Here is a 22,228-nt window from a genome sequence, read left to right on the forward strand (position 1 = left end):
TTTTTTTTTTTTTTGTGTGTGTGTGTGTGTGTGTGGCATAACATTAGAAATAGCACTAGCAAAGAGTCTTTCTTCATGACATGGATAGAAAACATTTTTATTGAATCATAAGGGGAACCTACTTGAGGAAGCTACCCTTGGTCTATGCAAATCATAGCTCTTACACTGATCGGTTCCATTTTTATATAATGGAAGTGGTATGGAGAAGCAATCAACATCAAATGTGGCTCACAGGAAATGATGGATTCCAAAGGTTTCTTTTTCTTTTGTACCCAATCCAACATCAAACGCTTTCATTTTACTTGCTAAGAGAGGGGAAAAAAAAAGCAACACAAAAACCATAAAATTAACAGAATGCACATGAAAAACAGCAGAAATGAATACAGAGGGAAAATAATATCCATTTGAATATGTGTCCAAAATATTTTGCCTCTGATTGACAATCCCTGTAGCTACTTTAAGAATAAACTGATGCTGTCCTAATAAACTGAAATAGGTGTAGATAGAGATTAGAATTAAGGAATGGTTTGGGTTGGAAGGGGATTTAAAGATCAGCTGGTTGCAAGGGCAGAGATGCCTTGTGCTAGAGCAGGTTGCCCAGGACCCCATCCACCCTGACTGAATGCTTTCAAAGAGGGGGCATCCACAGCTTTTGAATCTTCTGTTTTTCTTTTCTCACCCTACTGGCCACTCATCTTTTGGTGCAACCCAGGATATGGTTGGTTTCCTGGGCTGCAAGCGCACCTGGTCCAGTGTCGCCAGTGAATTGTATCTGTCCCAATAGGGAACCCTGATGGTCACAGCTCCTCACTCATTGAGGACAATGCCAGCCAGACAGTGGGTCTGTATGCTTTTTACTTTTCATTTTAGATTCCACAAGATTCATTCAGTTGTTTTGTTTGAACCTGATATTGAGGCATGCATCAATTGTCTGGAGCCATAGGACTGAATGTTGCCATGTTATGCACTTAAATTATTACATGAATTGAATGACTGCTGTGTGACACCCTTGGACAATATGTCCAATAGCCACAGTTCAGCAATGCCTGTATGGCTTTGCACGCACAGTGGTCTCTGAACGGCAGACTAGAGGATCATTTGCAAGTTGAATAGTAGATCTGATGCCAGCTTTTCCTGGTACACAAATAGTTCTGCACGAAGGAAGAAGTTGCTTTTTCCACTTCCTTTCTTAAATTTGTGTATTTTTTCCAATCTTTTACAGATTTTCATATAGATGTTTTAAAACATCATAAACGGTAGTCCTTATTTTTAGAAAGGCACTCATTTAAAGAAGCAGTTGATTATTAATAAATTGCTTTCTCAAAAACCCTAAGGCTAACTGTCCCATGCACCTTGTGGAAACCTAAGATGTGGCCCAATGAATTTGTGTGTGTGTATACATATATGATGTATGTATGTACGTGTTTGTATACAATTTTTTAGTCTGGTCCTGAATCTGATATCAGGTTAATCAAACATCTGTCTGGCCCTAGGCTGCTAAAGAGTCTGGATTATCAATCCTATGATTTTCTGGCTTGTATGGGTGAGACTGCAGAAGAACATGCAGGAAGAAGACATGCCTCTTCTATGACACGAAAATTCCCATGGCCTTACAGCTAAATTGCCTATAACTGACTTTCCTTCTTGATCTTTGGGCTTGTTTTGTCTCATTGCCTCTAGAGCCTTATAGGAAACACTAGCCATAGGGCTGATGGAGCAAGGGCTTTTGACTTGAATTTGGTGTCAAAGTGGCTTTAGTACTTTAAGGTGTTAATTGTTAGCTGTTATCTTCTCTGCCTGCAGCAGAGGAGAATAGGTGCAGCAACTTCAGATGGAGACCAGAGATAGCAAAGAACGGCTTGCAATAATTTAAGCTAGCATGCTGTAGTGAGGGAGCTAGGGCTAGGGCAGGCATTCCTGTTCTTCTATAAGAAATGAATTTAGGCAACTGGGGTAACAGTGCTTTCAGTTGTTATGACAGCACCTTCCTCTGTTTATCTCTCAGTTCTTGTTTTGGCTTATGAACTCTGAGAAGATTTTGGTTTCCTTTCTGGCTGAATCAAGATTTACTGTTTCTAGGTAGCTTGTAGACAGGGAGAAGCTCCTGGAGAGTCTATACAAACCTGCAGTGCCCTGCCCTTGGTCTCAATGGGTAGCGTGAAGGCAGAGATTGCACACACAACACACACAGATGAGAAAAGACACAGGGCCCCAAGGAAAGATGCACTCATAAGAACCTGCAGATTGAAAGAATGAAAGAAAGAAACAGTTCAAACATCTGTTCAGTGCTGTGGGAGCCCACCAGTTAATCAGAAATTAGAGAGTGGGCAATGGGTTGCAAATGCCTGGGGGACTCAGCAACATCCAGAAAATGCCACTCAGGAAATCTGTAAGTTTTCAGAAAGCAGCAAATAATAGCAAGATCCACGTCTGGCAAAGGCTGTCCAAGTGCTCTGCATAAATATCAGATAAAGAACAAATCAGTTTGAAAAAGCAAACCAGACACCGAGATTGAATGCCTCCCCCTTTTCTATTAACTTCATGGACATCCCTGTGTATTTGATGGTAATGTTAGACTCAAGGCTTACGGGCATTGTCAGCAGTGCTCTTACTTGTGATATGAACGGTGCCACCATAGCTCCAACACGGCACAGTGACCCACTGGTTCCCATCCCCAAGGCTCGCATTGTGGTGGGATAAACCTGACACAGGTTAGAAAGAAATCAGATTAATGCAACAATAATCAGTGATATGTGTTCTCATTCCACCCCCCTTTTTTTTTCTGTTCCTCTTTTCCTCATGTAGACCCTTGCATTATCAAAAGCAGTCAGTGGGAGAAGATGCAAAAAGATTTAAAGATTCCTTTGCATCTCATTCATTCCATCGCAATTCTGCCATTTCATGTCCAAAGTAGAAGTTGAAGGCAACATGTACACAGACACCTTTCCTTCGTCTGCACTGGGCTGCTCAGGCCATAGTCACAGACCATAGGCTTGGTGCTAAAGAGAGAATTCAATTTATATTGCCTGACTATGTGTCTGGAAAGCAGGAGAAAAAGAGATTGTCTGCAGCCTTCAAGACAGCCTACTTACTTACATCAACAGCACCTTTGTTTAGAAGGAGGAAAAAGAAAGGGAAATCCTGATAGGAAATATCCAGGCTTAGAGAAATAGAATTGTAGATTCGTTTGAGTTGGAAGGGAATTTTAAAGTTCATCTAGTCCAACTCCCCTGCCATGAATCTACAGCTTGATCAGGGTGCTCAGAGGCCCTCCAGCCTGGCTTTGACTGGATATCTACCACCTCTCCAGGCAACCTGTTCTAGTGTCTCACTTACTGTAAAGAAACTTCTTCCTTATGTCCAATCTAAATCTCTTCTCTTTTAGTTTGAAATCATTTCCCTTTGTTCTATCACAACAGAGTTTGTAGGGCTCTGCTCTATCCTTACATCCCCCAGCTTGTACTGGTAGTGAGGGTTTCCATGATCCTGGTGCAAGACATTGATTGCACTTGCCTTTGTTGAACCTCATGAGGTTCAGCTGGGCCCACTGCTCAAGTCTGTCTAGGTCACATTGAATGGCATCTTGTCCCCTGGGCATGCCAGCCATGTCACACAGCTTGGTGTCCTAATGTGCTTTGTGAATTTTTCACATCTCCCTGACACCCATGTCAGTAAAACACTTGAGTATATGCTTTGCTTCAGTGCTGTGGGAAAATCCTGATAGAAAACATCCTAACCCTATGCTTTGCTTAATTTAAGTCCCATTCATGTCAGTAGATTTTAGCAAGTGTTGCCATTTAAGCGTTTGTTTAAAGAAGGCTGGGCCAAGCCAGAGGATGTGATGTAGTTCCAGAAAAGTCTGGGATGTGTCTGGAAAGAGTTTTTTCTGAGTTTGGTTTTGATCATTGATTAAATCTTGTGTATTTGTGGTTTACAGTATGGCTATTTCAGCAATAGTTTTCACATCAACAGCATCCAATTCTGGACTATTTAAAAGCTGGTATTTAGTAAAGTCTGGTACGTGCTTAAAAATAGTGTGCTATAAAAAGAACTATGGCACACTATCAGGTCAATCAAGCTAACTACTGCTATCAGCTTCTTACCACTTACCACTCAGTCTTAAAAGGAAGAAACTAAATTCCACACAACTCTGTTTTTATACAAAAGCAACATGTAAGTAACCCACAGGACTAATCATTCTGAAGATGTGTGAAGGAGATGCTCTCTGATTGGTTAAAACTATTTGCAGACACAACACAACAATTTCCATTAGTTGAGCATATACATGTAAAAAACTTTTATACTAGCTACAATAGCCAGCCTTAAGTGCTGGAAAAGGTTCCTTTCAGTGGTAGTCTGTTGTCTAACCTCAACGGGACTGAGAGAGAACAGAGATTTTTGGAAGGTGATAGTGTATAACATCCTCAGAAATAACATTTAGTAGTAGTGACCAACAAGTGACCCAGAAGGGCACTCCTTTCCTGGCTGCTCATGTCACCTCCAGCTAGTTTTCTGATCTCACTTATGAAAACAGAGTGGTCAGGAAGCCAGAGATACTCAGTTCAGGGAAGCTGACTCTTAGCTGGTCAATGCATACAACAGCATTCCTGGCTAAATGGGCTTCCATGCCCCAGAGCAGGCTCAAGTGCTGTGGCACTTCAAGTACATGGCACTGAGGGACATGGTTAGTGAGCATGGTGTGATGGGCTGGTGTTAGGATTTTCAGTTATCTTAGAGGTCTTTTCCAATCTTAATGCTGCTGTGATTCCAAGTACCTTCAGCAGGACCCACCTCTGCAGTGTAAATGTAGATGGTGTTGAAGTTTGCTGAAACCAAGGCTCGCAGCATGAAGAGAAAGCCGGTCACGCCTGCACTAAAAGAAGCAGTGTGAAACAAAGCATTAGTGTCACTGAACAGTGACAGAGACACAGCCTGGTAGGCTTTCACTATGCTAAGGCTTTTACAAGCTTGAAGTAAGGGAAAGTTGGTTGTTGGCAAGTGTAGTGGGTCTTTTTTTAGTCCATTGACAGTGCGTGTTTGCTACTGCTATAAAGAAACTGCAAGCAGATCTCTAGCTAGCCATGCTCAGGCTAGACATAAGGCAGAAAAAACTGGAAATTATGATAATAACAGCAACAAAGCAGTTGGTACCTAAGTGAGCAGCTATAACCCTCCTGACAGGGGCTCATTTACAGACTTCAGGAGATGTCTACCTCTGCCACGTCGAATGGGGCTCTTCTTAGGAATTTCCCCAGGTTAGTTCAATGACTACAGCTCTGGTGGAAGCGAGCAGTTACCTGGATGTGCAGATGTTGAGGAGAAGAAAGAACAGTGCCGTACATCCCATGGTGATGCACAGGCTCAGGCGCCTGCCAAGGAAGTTGATGCCGAGAATGTTCAGGGGATTTACTGAGACAGAAAAGAGATGATAACGTTAGGTGTTAGGGCTCTCAGTCCTGCAGTGAGCACAAGAAGGGGAGAGGAGGTTACATGCGATCTCCCCCGCGGTGCTGATGATCATGGTCCGGTAGGCAGAAGGGCCAAAAGGGCGGCAGTAGCAGGGGCTGCGGCTCTCCTCTGAGACAGGGCCAGGGTTCTCGCTCAGAGGTGTCCTTGAGGTGCAGCCCAGGTCCCGCTCCAGCAGCTCAGCACTGGCCAAGATGACTCCATAGTAAGCAAAAGCTATGCCAAGCCTGTAGGGAGGAGTGTGGTGTGGGTGGGGAAGGCAAGGAAAATGGCACTGGAATGCAGCAGGTTTGGAGTGCCCTAGGAACCCCCTGTACACACGAGTGTTACGGTGATGCACGATTGGCACCCTCATCTATCACCTTGAGCCTGATGACACCCACCAAATCAGCAGTCACCCAGCACACAGCAAAGCACTGCCACCTCTGTCCATGCACTTCTTCCATGGAGGAGCCCATTCCAGCTCCCAGCTTGCTGTGTGCTCGGCCATTAAGACTGGTTTGTGCTGTGCAGCAGGAGATAGCACTGCTAAGCCCCCTGATGAGGAGCCGCTGAGGGAACTGATGTTGTTCAGTCTGGAGAAGAGGAGCCTCAGGGCAGACCTTACTGCCCTCTGCAACTATCTGAAAGGAGGTTGTGCTGAGGTGGAGGTTGGCCTCTTCCCCCAGGTCACAGCAACAAAACAAAAGTTAATGGCCTCAAGTTGCACCAGTGGAGGTTCACGATGGATATTAAAAATATTTCTTCTCAGAAAGGGTGGTACTGCAGTGTCACAGGCTGCCCAGGGAGGTGGTGGAACCAATGTCACAAGAGCTGTGTGGATGTGGCACTGAGAGACGTGGTCAGTGGGCATGGTGGGGATAAGCTGATGGTTGGACTAGATGATCTTAGAGGTCTTTTTCAGCCTTAACAATTCTATGATATTATGAAGCTCACCCATGCAATGCTGCATGTGTGCATGGTTTTTTCTCCTTCCTATTATTTCTGTTTTACTCCAAGAAAGGAAAGGATGAGTGAAGAAGCCATGAAATCTACAACCTTTCATTAAAAGTTTAATGCCAAGAGCTTGCTTGTAAGTCTTAACACACTGACATCCTTTCTGACAATAACACTGCTGCACTGGCCAGATGCTCACTGCTGACACTGCCTCCTTCCCACTCCAGTTTTCACAGAGGGAAATGCTCCTGCATGTCTCAGCTCCTCCTTCAGAGCTAATTGTAAACTGTTGCACCACTAAGCACTGCTGCCTCTGGGCAAGAAATGCAGTGATCTAGCTGGGAATAGGCTGGAGCACCTCTCCTATGAGGAAAGGTTGAGGGAACTGGGCTTGTTTAGCTTGGAGAAAAGAAGGCACTGGGGAGACCTCATTGTGGCTTTCCAGTACTTGAAGGGAGCTTATAAACAGGAAGGGGAACAGCTGTTTACGGGGGTGGATAGTGATAGGATGAGGAGGAATGGTCTTAAATGGAAACAGGAGAGGTTTAGGTTAGATATTAGGAGGAAGTTTTTCCACACAGAGGGTGGTGACGCACTGGAACAGGTTGCCCAAGGAGGCTGTGGATGCCCCATCCTTGGAGGCATTCAAGGCCAGGCTGGATGTGGCTCTGGGCAGCCTGGTCTGGTGGTTGGTGACCCTGCACATAGCAGGGGGTTGAAACTAAACGATCATTGTGGTCCTTTTCAACCCAGGCCATTGTATGATTCTATGTGCTGACCAGCATTCACCCAACCTCCTGATACTTCCAGACTGGGAAGTAGCAGTGCTGTATCATGCAGAAGACAGCACCTTTGATCACTTGTATGTAGGTGGAGGCATTTCCATATTGCCCTTTCCTGCAGCAAGCCACTAACCCAGACCCCAGTTCTTACAGCTCAAATGTAGGAGCTGTCTGGGTGTCTTATTCCGCATTCTTTCTGTACAGCAATTTTCCAAAGGAGTTCTCACCAGCTGGAGAGGCTCACACCGCACCCAGGCTCGCTGCCAACAACAGGGCACTGGTAGTGGCAGCCTCACTGTGTCATTATCAAATAATTCAGCATACGCCTCATCATAAGCAGGCTGAGAAGTAATTTTCACTTTTTTTTTTTTTTTTTAATCCCCGCTGGCAGTTTCGGAAACAAGTTGCAGAGTGTGGGCTGCAAAATGAGCTGCCTGTGGACATGGGGATGCTGAGGGCACAAAGAGACAGGGACACAAACCTGAGAACACACCACTGCCTCCTGGGTGAGAAAGAAGGATTAAGAAACAAGAAGAGATTTCATAATAGTCCTGCAAGTTGATGGGAAAAACATAAAATATTCAAGGCCTGGTTTAGCAAGATTTTGGTCAATGAGTTCCCACGGACCCATTATTCAAACATATCCATTCCAGCCAGCAAAGTCAATGAAACATATATTACCCTTGCATACATCTACAGGGAACAAGGCAAATGAAGCCCATCTCTCTGCGATCTTACATTTTCCCAGCCATTGGCACCGGTACCAGTCATTGGTTTTCTGTGTGAGCCCTCTATCACTGAGGGCAGTGCATGTATCTTCTCTCAGAATGAACAAACTGGCAACAAGGAGTGAAAGCAAACCGAGGGCACCACCGTGCTCACAGTGGGTAGACCAAGCCAACCAGTCCTGAGGGAATGATAAACAAGATGAATAAATAAACAAATAAATAAATATATAGATGAAACACTCTTTACCATATGATCCATATCTGCAGAGTGGTTCTTAAGTACTTGGGGTGGAGGAGGTCTTTGAATCTTCCTCTTCTTTCCTGCAAATAATTTGGTAGAAAGGCACCTTTCACATCAGGGCAAATGCTTTGTGGCAGCAGCTGGTGCCCAGGCCTCAGTGCATTTGCCCTGGCCATCTCCTGGCATGGATGGATGGACAGATAGCACTGCACCCTTCAGAAAGGAAGCCCCTTTTCAGAAGATGGCTGTGGGAGGTCATGCTGCAAAGCAAAGAGGGGGGAGAAGAGAGCACCCCACACACCCCTTCAAGTTCACAGGGACAGGTATGGGATTGCCTTTCTATGTTTTATTCATTATTGGTGAAGCCTGGAAGGGTGCATGTCTAAGCAAAACCCTGTGTGTAGCCAATGTGGTTCCCTTACATAATTTCAATTAAAAGACAGGGAAGCCTTAATCCTAATTAATTCCAGTACAATGGCACCATCTTGCATGAATTGCTGAGGACAATGCTTGGTGCCTGTGGGACTGAATAAGCAGCAAAAAGGTCCAGGAAAGGGACTTAAAAGAGCTAGGCCCTGGACAATGTAAGTGTTCAGCTCCCGAGTTGCTTGGAAGAGGTGGAACTGGTGGTTGGGGAAGGCACTGGGACCAGCAGAAGGGTCTTGTCCTATGGCCACAGCCCTCAGGTACACCCCAATGGGCAGGACCAGGGTCCTGTGGTGCTGCAGACATCCTGAGAGCAGGCAGTGGTGGAAAGAAGCACTTTGTCTGGAGCCCTTTTTGTGTTAAAAGCAGCAAATCTTTTCTCAGCATGATATTCATCCTGTGAAAATGAAGATCATGGGGAAAAAAAAAAAAGTGGAAAATCTGATTCCTTTTTGGAAGCCAAGATTATTGTCTTTCCCAGAGTAAAATGGCCTCTTCATAACCACTGCCAATAGCTGGGAAGGAAGCCAGGCGTGGTGAGGGAGAGATGTGGAGTGAAATGTGCTTGGTGACCTTGCTCACATCCTTGTGCCCAGTGGACCAGGGGGGGATGGGATGAGTCAAGATGGGGTGGGATAAGAGGGGCCGAGCCAAGATGAGATGAGGTGGGATGGGATGGGACAGGATAATGGAGCGAGGCAATGCTGCAGGCTGAGCTTACCTTGGGAGGTTCCTGCAGCACTCCCTCTGGCATCGCTGCCCGGTTCATCTTGGCTATCCTCTGCAGCGTGGCCAGGGCAGCCGCGTTATTCCCCGTGGACACATTGTAACGTGCTGACTCAGGTATGAACTGAAAGTGGAGCAGTATTAGAAAGCCCTCCTGCCTCTTGCCTAGCAGCCTGTGCTGTCCACATCCCCTATCCTGCCCAGGAGCCTGACAAGATCAGTGCAAGGTTACGAGTCATTCCTTGTCATGTTCTCTCCAGCTGTCCCCCAGGGAAGCTGCAGTTGGCTGAGAAGATGAAGGGTGATGCCTCTTGGTGACTGGGGAGATGCCAGGTCAGTGGCTGTGGGAGGTGAGGAGAGGCTCTCCCTACCTTGAATACCATGATGAGAATGATGCCAGGAATGGAGGCGATTCTGATCAGCCACCGCCAGCCAACGGTTGGGTTCACCACTGATGCCAGGCCAATGATCAACAAGGATCCTGCCAACCAGAACACCTTTCCAAGGGAAACAGAAGGGTTAAAAGGCTTGAACACATGTCAAAAATTTGTTTATTTTCATCCCTTCCCTTGCTGTCTGCAAAGATGAGTTTGGGATGAAGGAAAGAGAAAAGTACAGATCAGAGTCTGGGGAGGGATGTCTGAGAACAGTCTTAATTAGCTCTGGACAAAAACAGGTAACATGTAGTTGCCATTGTACTTAAAGCCTCTTTTGTCCTTCCAGTCACATCTCTGCTAACACTCATGCCTGTGAATTTTCTCATTTGAACCTCTCTGGGGATGCAGCAGATGTATAAGTACCAAAGGCCAAACGGGGACAGATTTCCACTGTTGGAGGTTGGTGGGCTTCCAGTGGACTCAATTCCAAGTTGTACCAATGGGGAACCTGGCCCCACATCTGCAGGTTCCCTTGTTACCATCAGGAGAAGAGCCCCTTTTGGGGCACCATACAAAGAAGCTCCAGCAGCACAAGCCACAAGCCACAGCAAGTTCATGAGTAATCTATGGGCAGAAACAATACATTTGTGGAAAGAGATGCAAGACTGTCCCTTTTTATATATCTCTGATCTTCTGGAGGCACTTTGGTAATAAACCCCTTGGATCATATACAGTAATGAAAAGCAAATTACCCCTTCCGCCAAGACTGTATACCAACATTTTCATTTCAACAGACAGATGCATTAATGATTTCAGTGAGGTCTTCACAGATCATCTGTGCATGCATAAAGTTGTCCTGGTAGAAATTAGAGGAAGGGCCCACCCCAGTCATGTTGGAAGGATGGTCACAGCCCTACCAGCACATCTCAGGCCTAACTGAGGCCTGCAAGGCAAGGCACAGCCCAGGACCTCATCCAGGAGCCACCTCATTAATCACACGTAATTATCACAATTCAGTCCCAATGGCTTGCATTTACCTTATGTGAGATCCCAACACAACCCAGCTGGAGATGTTGAGTTGCCCTGATCAGAGACCCCTCCTCAGTCCACTTTCCTTTTGGTTCATGCTTGCACAAACATTTTTCTTGCTGTGAATGCTGGAGAGAGCCTGATACACTCCAATGGGAGATGAGATGAGTGCAGGAGAAGCCATAAGCACTCTTTGCCTCGAGTAGCCCTTCACTGACTACTGCATTCCACTTCCCAGTGGAGAAAACAGACACTCTTGCTGCAGCCTGAGTGACAGCCCACTGGCACCGACCCCATTAAGGCAGGCAGCACAGTTATCAGAAGGTAACAAAAAGGGCGGATGTCAGCTGTCACTCAAAGTCCCCCCACAGTGTTGGGATGATCCAATTAAGAGAGAAGAAATAGCTTCTCTTCTGCACACAGCTGTCTGTGTGGATCCTTAATAATGCACAGCACGTGCTCCATGGTACAGGAGGCATTCACTCAACCCATGATAAATGCGGATATTCTGGCTTGTTGGAGATCTGCCTTCCAAACAGCAGCACAGCAATTCTGCTGGGAATACAAATGAGAAGAAACAGTAACATGCCCATTCTTACCTGAGATAAGGGCAGCATGTATCCTCGGTACTTGGTAGGCAGAAATTCTGTTTTTATGATAAGCCTAATGAAAAGAAGAACAAGGCAAATGACAGAGACAACAACGATTTCTGTACCAATCAAAGAACAATTTGTCCGGCTCAGCCATCATCCAGCGTGGATGCCTGGAGACAGAGGGACCACCCTTTTTACACTGATGTATTGAAACCAGTTATTTGATATTTCTCTCTGATTGAGGTATTTCTTGAAGGTTAAAGTTCTGCTTTTAGGTTGCAGATGTCCTGCTTATCTATGGTGAACATCCCTCCTGAGACTTGATGTTCCTCTTCAAGATTTTCACAAATAAGAACAGTAAGAACAGACATCCTTGAAATAGAGGCACACGTCCAAGACAGTAACAGTTCAATAGAGATTGGTCCTTAGAAAACCCAGCCATGTATAAAGTAGTGGGATACCTCCTAAACAACAACTAAAGACTTCTGCACAAGCACAGAAAACTCAAATATGTTAATATAAACTTGTAGTTGCATAATACCATTGAATAAGTGGGTGGTGAAGCACTGGCGCAGATTGTCAAGAAAGCTAGTGGATGTCCACCTGTGGAAACCCCCAAGGTCAGGTTGAATGGGGCTCTGAGCACCCTGATTGAGCTGTAGATGTTGCTGTTCATTGCAGGAGAGTTGGACTAGATGACCGTTAAGGGTCCCTTCCAACTCAAATGATTCTAACATTCTGTAATAACATGCAATGGGTAGGTGTGACTTATGTATAAGGTAGGTATATAATGAAAACTTGTGACTTAAATAGAAGCCAATGTGAAGACTTGGGGAACTTGATTTGTGGGGATGTCTCACCTTGCACTCTGCACAGAAATAAAGCCATGTCTCCTCTCTGAACACTCAGTTTTTTGAATGTGTTTTGGGAAATTTAAAATCAGCAACACCATCACTGGTGTAGAGACCCACACTGACCCTTTCCATCATCTCAGCAGTTGAGGTGCCTTATAAAATATGCAACACCAATGAGGTGAGGAACTGCAAGTTCCTCCTGCCTGCTTTGCCCTGTCCTGGCCTCTAGCAGTACCAGCCTCCCATACTCTGCTTTGATAAAGGGCTTTTTCAGTCAGTGCAAGCTGATTTGTGCTGTCCTGCACAGGCAGTGGGTTTGAAAAAAAATTGTGCATTCAAACAAGTCTTCACAGAGTCTCAAAGGGAGGTGAAGAAGAGGCTACCAGAGGTTTGCTATAGGAGGTCACTTCTCACTTCCTGGAGAGCCCACAGCTTCTTGCCCTGAATTTCAACACAGGCTATGAGGAACTACAGAATATGCTGAAATATTGCATGTGTTTCCCTGACAGAGTCAAAAGAAATCACTTATTTTGTCAGCCTTCTAGTGAGGTGGCATTTAGTACAGTGATCTTTTCCTTCCCTCCCACATCTCCACAATTTCACCCTGACAAGGCAAAAAGTTTAATTTAAGTGGGAAGGTTTTACATCAGTTCAAGAAGAATTTGCTACTCTAAGCAGAATTGTTGTGACCTTTTTACAAGGAAGCAGTCTTTGCTCATCTGTTACCTGTCTAATTGTTTTTATAATATATGTGCTTAATAAGACCTCTGACATTGGCTTAATGCAAACCAGCCCATTCCACTATCCCAGGGCTGAGGAGTCCTTGGGAACTGCAATTAAGGTAGACGGACAACAACCCAATGAAAGAACAGGACAGCATTTTGCTTTAAGGCAATGTGAGAATTTGCTCTCCCTTGCACTTCCAGCCCCCTCAGAGGCCCCTTCCTGGCTGTCTCCTCCAGGTTTCTGCGCAGCCTCAGCTTATCAGGCTCAGTGCACGAGGTACTGGGCGCTCTGCCAAGGTCAGCCAAAATGAGCTGTGGGATCTCTGGGCCCCTGGATGCCTCCTTGGAGGAAGAAAAGCAGAGCCGTGCTCTCACTTTATAGAAACAGTCTTAAATAAAGACGATCTAGGATAAGCAGTGGGGACCAGGCACCAAATATTGCCTGCCTGTTCCTTCCCTTTGACTGCAGATGATTCAGAATCATTTGCTTTCATTACATTTCCCCCTTATCCGCAAAGAAAATAACACATTCAAAAACCTGACTTTCTATGCTTCAGGACTCTCCCCTCCTCCCCTCTTACTTTGTGCTCTTCTGACCCCCAGCAGCTCCCACCAGAGTAGGAAAAAGCTGCTAACCTCCCCATGAAGGCTAGTTTGTCCTTGTCCTTGCCATAAGGCATGAAGCATGGCCTTACCCTTGTGCGTGGCCTGATACACCACCTCCCACCATGGTCCTCAGGAAGACGAACCAGATGTAGGAGGGGGCAAATGAGGTCAGCAGGGAGAAATAGGCTCCCCAGAGGAAGGAGAGCAGCAGAATCTGCAAAGGACAAAATTAGGGTAATATAGTCTAGGGTCCTCTCTGTATGGGACAGCACAACAAATATTTTGAAGGTTTTCAGAGGCCAGGGTGCAAGGTAAGAGAGAGACCGGCTTAGCCCTGAGCTCAAAGGGAAGGAAAAGTGCCATGAATGGGCACCATGAAGTTTGTTTTTGTGCAGCCCATCATTCTTTCATGGGAGTAGCAGCTTCCTGGCTTCTAGAAGCTCAGGTATATTGGAAGGATTTTGTGCCCCATGTGCCAACTCCTCCTGGCAGCAGTGTTACTAGGACACTGCACAGCAAAGAGATAAAGGGGACAGACAATAGCAGGTCCTGTATTTGTCTTGTCAGAGGGCTCAGGAAGAATACATACAGCCCCTGAACCCACTTACCTTCCAGCGGCCGTATCGGTCAGCCAGGAGCCCAAGCACTATGCTGAAGACCATGTAGCCAAAAAACACCATCTATGGATGTAGTAGAAATGCTAAGTCACAACCTGAAACAATGATTGAGCATCTGGTGGGAAGGCAGAACTAACCCAGGGGGAACTCAGGTACATGCAGTGCACCTGAGTGACCTGAATGGGTAGAGTCAGGATCCATCCCTTCCCAGACCTCATTTAAGGGTTGTCAGAGGCAATGAGGGTGTCTTGCTGGAGATCCTTGCATACTAGAGGCCTTTTAGTGGTAAGTAGTTTTTCTTCACTTGTTTCTGAATCTACAGCTGCTGCATTTGGGCTTGTTCCTTTTTGCAGCAGCCTAGGATTGTGCCACTCTGCTATTATTGCTGTACTTTCTATCATATTATAGCATTACAATGGAGAACTGGAAGCAGCTGTGGGGTACTCATTCCCAGCAGCATCAGGCTGCTTTGCTCTTCGAATCAAGTGTCTGTTAAATGCTTCATAAACAAGAAGATAAATTGCACTGCCAGAGCCATGCATGGTCCTCAAAGTAAAGGATTATAGGGATTTCCAAAGAATCAGGATATAGGAGCCTGTACTGGCATTATAGTTCTTGTTGTGGTTGTGTGCTCATTGTTCTCTTGGTTTCTACAGTTGTGTCACTGCTCTTGTCCCTGACAGGAGGTCTTGGAATTTATTTGGCCCTTTGGGAAATGTACATTGTTAAGCCTGGGGTGGTGCCATGTACAGTCCCCGTGCGATGGATGACCTGCATAGTGAGGAGGAGTCACTCACTGTTGTCACAAGAGCCACCTGCCAGTCTTGAAGCTGCCACTCGCATCGGATGAGAGGGGACACAACAGCTATCAGCATGATCTCCATGGCTTCGGCCACCTTTAGGGACAAGTATATACATTAACAAGAAGGGAAGCTGTGAGGATCCCATGAGAGAAAGGCCCCTAGCTATGCCAAGCCTACAGTCATGGAGGTGTCACATGCTGCAACAGGCTCTGTGAAGCTGTGGTGCCTTGGTGGTCTCAGCCCTGAGCATGGTCTGCAAGACATTCCCACTTGGGGATGGAGAGAGGAGACAGGATGGAAGGAAGCTGCACCTAGAGAGTGGATATCTAGGTACAGTACAGAATCATATAATCATTAAGGTTGGAAAAGACCTCTAAGATCATCCAGTTCAACCACCAACCCATCTCCACCATGCCCACTAATCGTGTCCCCTCAGTGCCGTGTCCACATGATTCTTAAATACCTCCAGGCATGGCAAATTCACCACCTCCCTGGCAGCCTGTGATGGTGCAGCACCACTCTTTTGGAGAAGAACTACTTCCTAGTACCCAACCTGAATCTCCCCTGATGCAACTTAAGGCCGTTATTTCTCATGCTATTTCTATGACTTGATAGAAGAGGCTGACACCTACCTACTATAACCTCCTTTCTGGTCACTGTCAAGAGCAAGCTTGTACCCAGAAAGTCTGGAAGGACTTTCAACCAGATGTGCTGATGGAAAGTACTGGAAAGCAAGCTGCTTTTATTTTAAGTACCTGTCTGTGAATCTGGGCATCTAGAACAATCTCTTAAAATTATTAAAAAAATAATAATAAAATTACTGACTGTTTGTTCCTGGCAGCTGGCTTTGGTTAAGAAGTAAGCCCATCATTCATAGTTACAGACCTTCCAGCCTCAGCTGTGGTGATCCTGTGGCTATGTCCCCATCACAGCTTCACCCTAGCCTGGCTCCAGTTTCCAAACCAGGTGTTTTACCACTGTTTTACTGTTAACTCAGCACCCTCGCACGTCGTTAGTTGGGAAGTAACCCTGGTTACTTGGTCCAGGTAACCCTGAACCTCTGTGGTTGAGGGATGGAACTCGAGGGCAGGGGACAGGCCAGGATGCCCTGGGTCAACCTGTTTGCTTTTGCCTTGAAACAGGTTCAATATCAGAGTTGGCCAATGCTGATTTTGGTCAAAGTTGACACAAGCAGGAATCCTGCTTGAGAAGGTATATGTGGGAAAAAATGTGCTGCAATACGTTTTTGTGGTGATTTGTAGTTGTTATTGCAAAGTAATAAAGAAAATGAGGGGAGTGTTTCATCAGGCTGGTGGTGTTGGTTGCAAACACTTACCCCAGTGCTTCCCATGATGAGAAAAAGTGCAATGTGGAACCTCCCAAACCCAATGGTTTCCACAGCTTCTTCCACTGTAAATGTCTTCTGCCCTGAACACAAATGGGAAAGAAAGACACCTATATATATATATATATATATATCAGTTATTAAATAGTACACCCTCAGGTTTTATGAAATGGGAATGTTTTACAAGCAACCATGGGGCTGTGCCAGGAGAAAGGCTGGAAACTCTCGCTTGCCCTGGTGAGGGTGGTGTGGGCTATGGCTTGGGGCTTCCCCAGACCCACAAGAGTCACTGCCACTGCAGTAAGCACAGCCATGGGCTCTGGGCTCGGTGTTGTCTCTTCCTGAATTTTTTCTCCCATTAAAGGGACAAAGCAAGTCCGGTGCTGGGATGGATTTATAAATAGAGCTGCCAGAAAGCTTTCAGTGTCTACTTTCAACATCATACTTAAGAAAAGTCAGACCTATGTAAATTTTTCCATCAGAACACTTATCTCCCAAATAACTCAGGACAAATCCTGAGACTGCACAGATTTTCAGGAGAAACTCATTAATTTTTCCCCAGCGTTTTCTGTTTTGATGCTTCTCCACTGAAGTTTTTACTTAAAATGCTTTTGGGACTGAATAATATATATATATTTTTCCCAAGAATAAGCTAAAATGAAAGAATTACCAGAGGAATACATCGCTTACACAAAACAGTGGCTGAAAAAAAACAAAACAAGCAGCTCTTCCACTGCCACTGCTAGCAACCTAGCAGCTATAGTGGGAGAGAGGAAGTATGAAGCTGATGTCGAGGTCCAGGTAACTGGAGTGCCAGAACCCTCCCTCTACCCTGCTTCATGAGGGCCAGCAGTTCTGGTCCAGCCAACACAAACACACCTTTGGGGGCTTCTTGTCCCTCCATGTGGATTTCCTCCAAGGCAATAACGTTTGCTGCCTCTTTTGGTGCAGCGGCCATCTCAGCTGCTACAGGGATCCACCGTAACTGTTGGAGAAGGACAGGATTTAATCATGAAACCCCTGGACCCCTGGAGGGTCATAAAGCCACCTTAGTAACCGTACAGCAAAGGAGTTCTCTGGGCTGGTGTGGAAGCAATCAGATACACTCTTACACAGATTTGTTTCAGAGAACTAGAATGAAATGACCTTTACTCCAAGTTGGTTGTTTTTTGTTTGTTTTTTGTTTTCTTTGTTTGGTTTTGGTAGGAAATACACAGAATCATAGAATCATCAAGGTCAGAAAAAACCTCTAAAATGATCTTGACCAACCATCAGCCCATGCCTGCTGACCATGTCCCTCAGTGCCACACGGTTCTGGAACACCTCCAGGTGATTCCACCACTTCCCTGAGCAGCCTGTGCCACTGCAGCATCACTCTTTCTCAGAATAAATTGTTTCCTAATATCCAACCTGAACCTCCTCCGGCACAACATTCCTTCTTGTCCTATCACTGTTACCTGGGAGGAGAGGCTAACCCTTACCTTGCCACAACCTCCTTTCAGGTTACTGTAGAGAGCAACAAGGTCTCCCCTGAGCTTCTCTTCTTCAGACTGAACAACCCCAACTCCCTCAGCTGCTTGCTATCAGACTTGTGCTCCAGACCCCTCACAGCTTTGTTGTCTTTCTCTGGACACACTCCAGGGCCTCTGTGTCTTTCTTGTAGTGAGGTGCCTAAAACTGAGCACAGCACTGGAGGTGCAGATTCACCAGTGCTGAGTACAGGGGGATGATCACCTCCCTGCTCCTGCTGGCTGCAATATTTCTGACACAGGCCAGAATGCCATTTGGCATACCTGGGCACACTGCTGGCTCATGTTCAGACAGCTGACCACTACACCCCCAGATTCCTTTTCCTCCATGCAGCTTTCCAGCCACTCTGTCCCAAGCCTGTAGAGTTGCCTAAGGGTTGCTGGCATCACAAGGCGGCTTAGCTGAGCTGACAAATCAGTCATTGCATTGCTCTGGCTGTTTTCATGCAAAGTCCAGAGAATGAGAGAAGATGCAAGAGCTTGTGTAATGGCTTCCCCATCCTGAACATGCAAAGAAAGTCAAAAGATGCTTCACAATCTCCAAGAGCTGAGAATTGACAGTGATCAACAGTAAGTTGTCCCTCTCAAAGGTGGAAGTGTCTCTTTTAGGAGCCGGGGCCCAGTGAGCTGTAGAGGTGCTGCACTCTGTAATAGCTCACGTTTTTGAGAGCATGCAAGAGCATGAAGCAGAGCCAGTGGCAGGAGCAGGACTGCCCAACCTGCTCCCCTAGCCCTGGCTTCCCAAGGATAGTACACCTGGCAAGTACGCACCTAGCTCCTTCTTGCCCAGCCCAGCCTTGCCAGCCTTGCTTCCCACAGGACATATGGCCCTCTGCCTCACCCCACTGCATCAATCCCCATCCACTTATGGCAGCAAGAAACAACAGCAAGCTCTGCATTGCTACTGGCTTGCTCCTGCAGAGGGTCTGGTTTCCAATGCTACATCTTTAAGTCTGATCACAGACTTTTTTCCTGATAAGAAAATCTCATCTTCATCCCATGGGAGGGATTAAGCACACAGCAAGCTTTAACCCCCAAGCTTTCCTGCTGAGAACATGCAGTGACTCTTGCAGGGGGGGCTCAACTCATCTTTAGTTTAAAACCTCTTCTTCAGTGATCTCCATCCAGAGCTGCTGGACTTGGTGAGAAAGTGTTCAGTGCTCCCCCACAGGAGTCATGGGGCTGGAGAAGGGCAAGCAATGCACCTAGTCATAGAATCATAGAATTGCTCAGTTTGGAAATGACCAAGAGCATTGGTGATGAAAGGTACAAAATCTCATCTGAGACAGAGGGCAGCATAAGCATAAAAAGCACAGAGTTACAGTGCTCCCAGCTGGGCACATTGTATGGAGGTGCAGTTAGAAGGAGGTCATTAAGGGCTAATAGCAGTTCAGTTGGGTAGGTCAGATACACTGACCTTACAGTTATAGCTCATTACAGCCCAGGATCCCAGAGGACGTGCACAGTATTGCTCACTACTTCCTCTCAGCACCATACTCGCAGGCAGTGGTAGCTGCCAGCAGCACATGGTGCCAGCAGCTGATCATGCTGGCCATCATCTGCAGATCATTTCTAACTGGAACCAGCTCAACAGCAACCATGTAAGGTGTCTGGAAGAGCCCACGGGAAGACATAATGGTTCATTGTGTGGCTGAAACACAAAGGGCTTCACAGAAATGAAACCTGGGGTCCAGTTTTTTGCTCCTTGCCTGATCCTTTATGATTAGATCCTGCAAATATAACCTCCTGTAAGTCTCCTTATCAAGACTCTGCCTGGCTCAACAACTGTACCTCTCCAGAGCCCACAGCATGCACAGCTCTGGACCCCAGCAGGCCAGGCTGGGACATGCCTGGGACAAAGGGAAAGCACTGGGCTCTGATCCACCTCCATGCATGCCAGATGGACTATAACTGCAAGCCATAGCACCGTGGAAGTCTGAAGCTAGAGTATTCTGCTAACATTCGCTGAGAGGCACTCAAGCATTTGATTGGTGCTCACTGCTCTGGATTACGTGCCACCAGGATGGGAAGCACTGAAGTTCTTCCAAAAATAGGGAGGAAATGGTGAACCTCATGCTATCACACAGGATCCATCAGCAAGGGTCAGGTGCTCAAACACAAGGGTGCACAGCTACCTCCAACACCCTGTAGTGGCTGAGACCCCTGGAGGTGTCAGGATGACATCTATGGGATACCTCCACAGCTCTCAAACAGCAGTGTGTGAGCAAGTGGGACACCTGCTGTAGCACCTCAGGTACTACCAGAAATAGGTCCATATATCTTCATCCGCCTCATGGCCAGACTACTGGGACAGCCTGAGCAAAATTCACTTGCACATAAGCAGGTGAGAAGCCAGCGTTCAGGTGAGTCCTTGACACTGTATGCTCTGCTCTAGCATTTGTCTCCAAAAGACAGGTTTACACATAAGACTTCAGTAAATCTCCTGAGAGTTCCTACAAAGAGCATAGGTTAGTCATTGCAAACACTTGCAGACCTACTTGCCCTTACAAAGCTTCTCATGTCTGTCAGAGCTCTGTGGGGAGTCACGAGGAAGAGTTTCCTGCTATTTGTAAATCACACTGAAAATACTAAATGGTAACTACACGAGCCAAAAAACAGCAGTGCCAAAGCTGTTGCTGGCAAGGAAAATAGCAGTCCTCCACCAGAAGGGAGTAAAATGAAACCACTGCAGGGTCCTAGCAGCAAGATGACACGATGTATGAATGATCAGATACTCCCAATCTTAAATCAAGGCTCAACTAGATTTCTTGTTTTTCTCAGGTTTTGGGTTTTTCTGAGTGAAGTTTTCTTACCTCTGAAATGTCTTGGTCACAGAGGAGCAGAACTTTCCTCCCTTACTTCTGCCTCTTTCTTTTCTGTTTTCTTTCCTCATTGTGCTGGCATCGCTGTGTGTTTGGAATCCAGCTGTAGGGAGTCAGATTTCTTCCTTACTGGGTACAGTCAGGTCCCTCCCCAGCAGTAGGTTGTACAAGGAGGGGTGCCCTGTGTCACAGGGAGTGTGAATTCAGCTGGTTCCTCTGCACCTACAGGTGCCTCTGTGGGAGTAGCCCACTATGGGTGATGGTGCTCACTCATGTTTTTTGGTGGGGAGGAGGGAGATCATGGAGTCATTAAAATTGGAAAAGACCTATAAGATCTCTTGTCTCATCATCAACCCATCTCCACCATACCCACTGACCACATCCCTTAGTGCCACATCCACCTGGTCCTTGAACACATCCAGGGATGGTGACTGTCTCAGCAGCAGGAGATGGAGAGTGGACAGTGAAGATCTGACCCTGTCACAACACTGGTGAGATTGTAGGGGACAAGCTTCAGAGAGCAGATCCCACAGTGCTAACACCCAGGTAAAGGGGTTTTGCTGCCCTGTGCAAAGCCACAAGCTGGGCCTGGCCGCTGTTGTAGATACTAGCTGCCCCAGGCCAGCTGAAGCCAGGTGCCATTATCACAAAGAAAACAGGGCCTGTTCATTAGCTTCATCTCTCTAAACTTCCTAACCAATGAGTACCCATGGCTAGCAATGATTCTGACCTTGACACAGCAAATATCAATACTGCAGGTTGTGCCGACCAGTAAAACCAAGCTATGATATACAAGTGCTCTTGACTAGGAGTATGCGTGCTGATCTTTATTTCTCAAATATGTTGGCTTGTGTGGAGTTGATGGTGTTTTTTGTCTCCTTCCCATGAGAGTTCCCCAAATCCTTCTCTTTTGAAATATGTTCACCATGCTGACAGCAATGCTGTAGGAGTTCTATCAAAGCATGGAACTTTCATGCTGAGTTTCACACTTCCAAGCATCAGGAATGCATTTGCTGTCAGCTAACATATGCCGTTTCACAGCCCTATTTTACATCTTCCTTTTAATAAGATCTGATATTCAGTCACAGCCATTATTGACAACTGCTAAACTAAAAGCAGGATGCAGGCTGCTAAATCCATACCTTACACTTTCATTTGCAGGAACTCAGACACTATGCACACAATCACAGAAGGGTACTGAAGTGTTGGCATTTCAGCTTCTCATTGCAGGAGGGAAAGGATGGTCAAAATTCCAGTAAAAGTCTCAGCTGCAGAGATATGCTTTCAGATGTTTGGGATTGAACAAAGGCATGCTATCTCTTACTTTTTTTTTTTAATCCACCTCATGATATTTTAGTTACTTGTAACAGAAATGCAAATAAACTGGTCATAGTGGAACGTGAATAGGAACATCCACATGTATGAAAGTTCCAGGAGAAACAAGAGAGTGAAGGGGAGAAGAAAGACCTTCACAGCTGGCCAGGGACATGACAGACAGCTATTACATAGGTGAATACTGAGGAAGGTGCTGTCTGCTGCAGGAGCCAGAGGCTCCGAGAAATTCCTGAAGACTATAAAAACTTTCTCCACAAACCAGTCCATCATTACTGATCCACCATACAT

At 46.1% G+C, this 22,228-nt stretch overlaps 1 protein-coding gene across 4 annotated transcripts; it reads right to left on the reverse strand.

Annotated features, from left to right (window-relative positions):
- Nucleotides 1-47: 47 nt before the first annotated feature.
- SVOPL (SVOP like) lies at nucleotides 48-20,705 on the reverse strand. 4 transcript variants are annotated; one of them, XM_052667428.1, is made up of 16 exons: nucleotides 20,597-20,702; nucleotides 17,134-17,239; nucleotides 16,246-16,337; nucleotides 14,904-15,002; nucleotides 14,098-14,169; nucleotides 13,579-13,703; nucleotides 11,311-11,374; nucleotides 9,677-9,802; nucleotides 9,301-9,429; nucleotides 8,160-8,233; nucleotides 5,491-5,693; nucleotides 5,298-5,409; nucleotides 4,792-4,873; nucleotides 2,613-2,702; nucleotides 2,124-2,237; nucleotides 48-305 (listed from the first exon to the last, which is right to left on the reverse strand). In XM_052667428.1, the coding sequence occupies exons 2-16, from the start codon at nucleotides 17,210-17,212 to the stop codon at nucleotides 294-296; spliced, it is 1,473 nt and encodes a 490-aa protein (XP_052523388.1). In that variant the 5' UTR covers nucleotides 17,213-17,239; nucleotides 20,597-20,702; the 3' UTR covers nucleotides 48-293. The 4 variants fall into 4 exon arrangements, with proteins under 4 accessions (XP_052523388.1, XP_052523390.1, XP_052523387.1 ...); XM_052667430.1 differs by lacking the exon at nucleotides 5,491-5,693 and having other exon boundaries at nucleotides 20,597-20,703; XM_052667427.1 differs by lacking the exon at nucleotides 48-305 and having other exon boundaries at nucleotides 1,744-2,237; nucleotides 20,597-20,703.
- Between the last annotated feature and the right edge of the window lie 1,523 nt (nucleotides 20,706-22,228).

The sequence above is a fragment of the Tympanuchus pallidicinctus genome, unplaced genomic scaffold (genome assembly GCF_026119805.1).
Source record: "Tympanuchus pallidicinctus isolate F22 unplaced genomic scaffold, pur_lepc_1.0 scaffold8, whole genome shotgun sequence".
Taxonomy (NCBI): domain Eukaryota; kingdom Metazoa; phylum Chordata; class Aves; order Galliformes; family Phasianidae; genus Tympanuchus; species Tympanuchus pallidicinctus.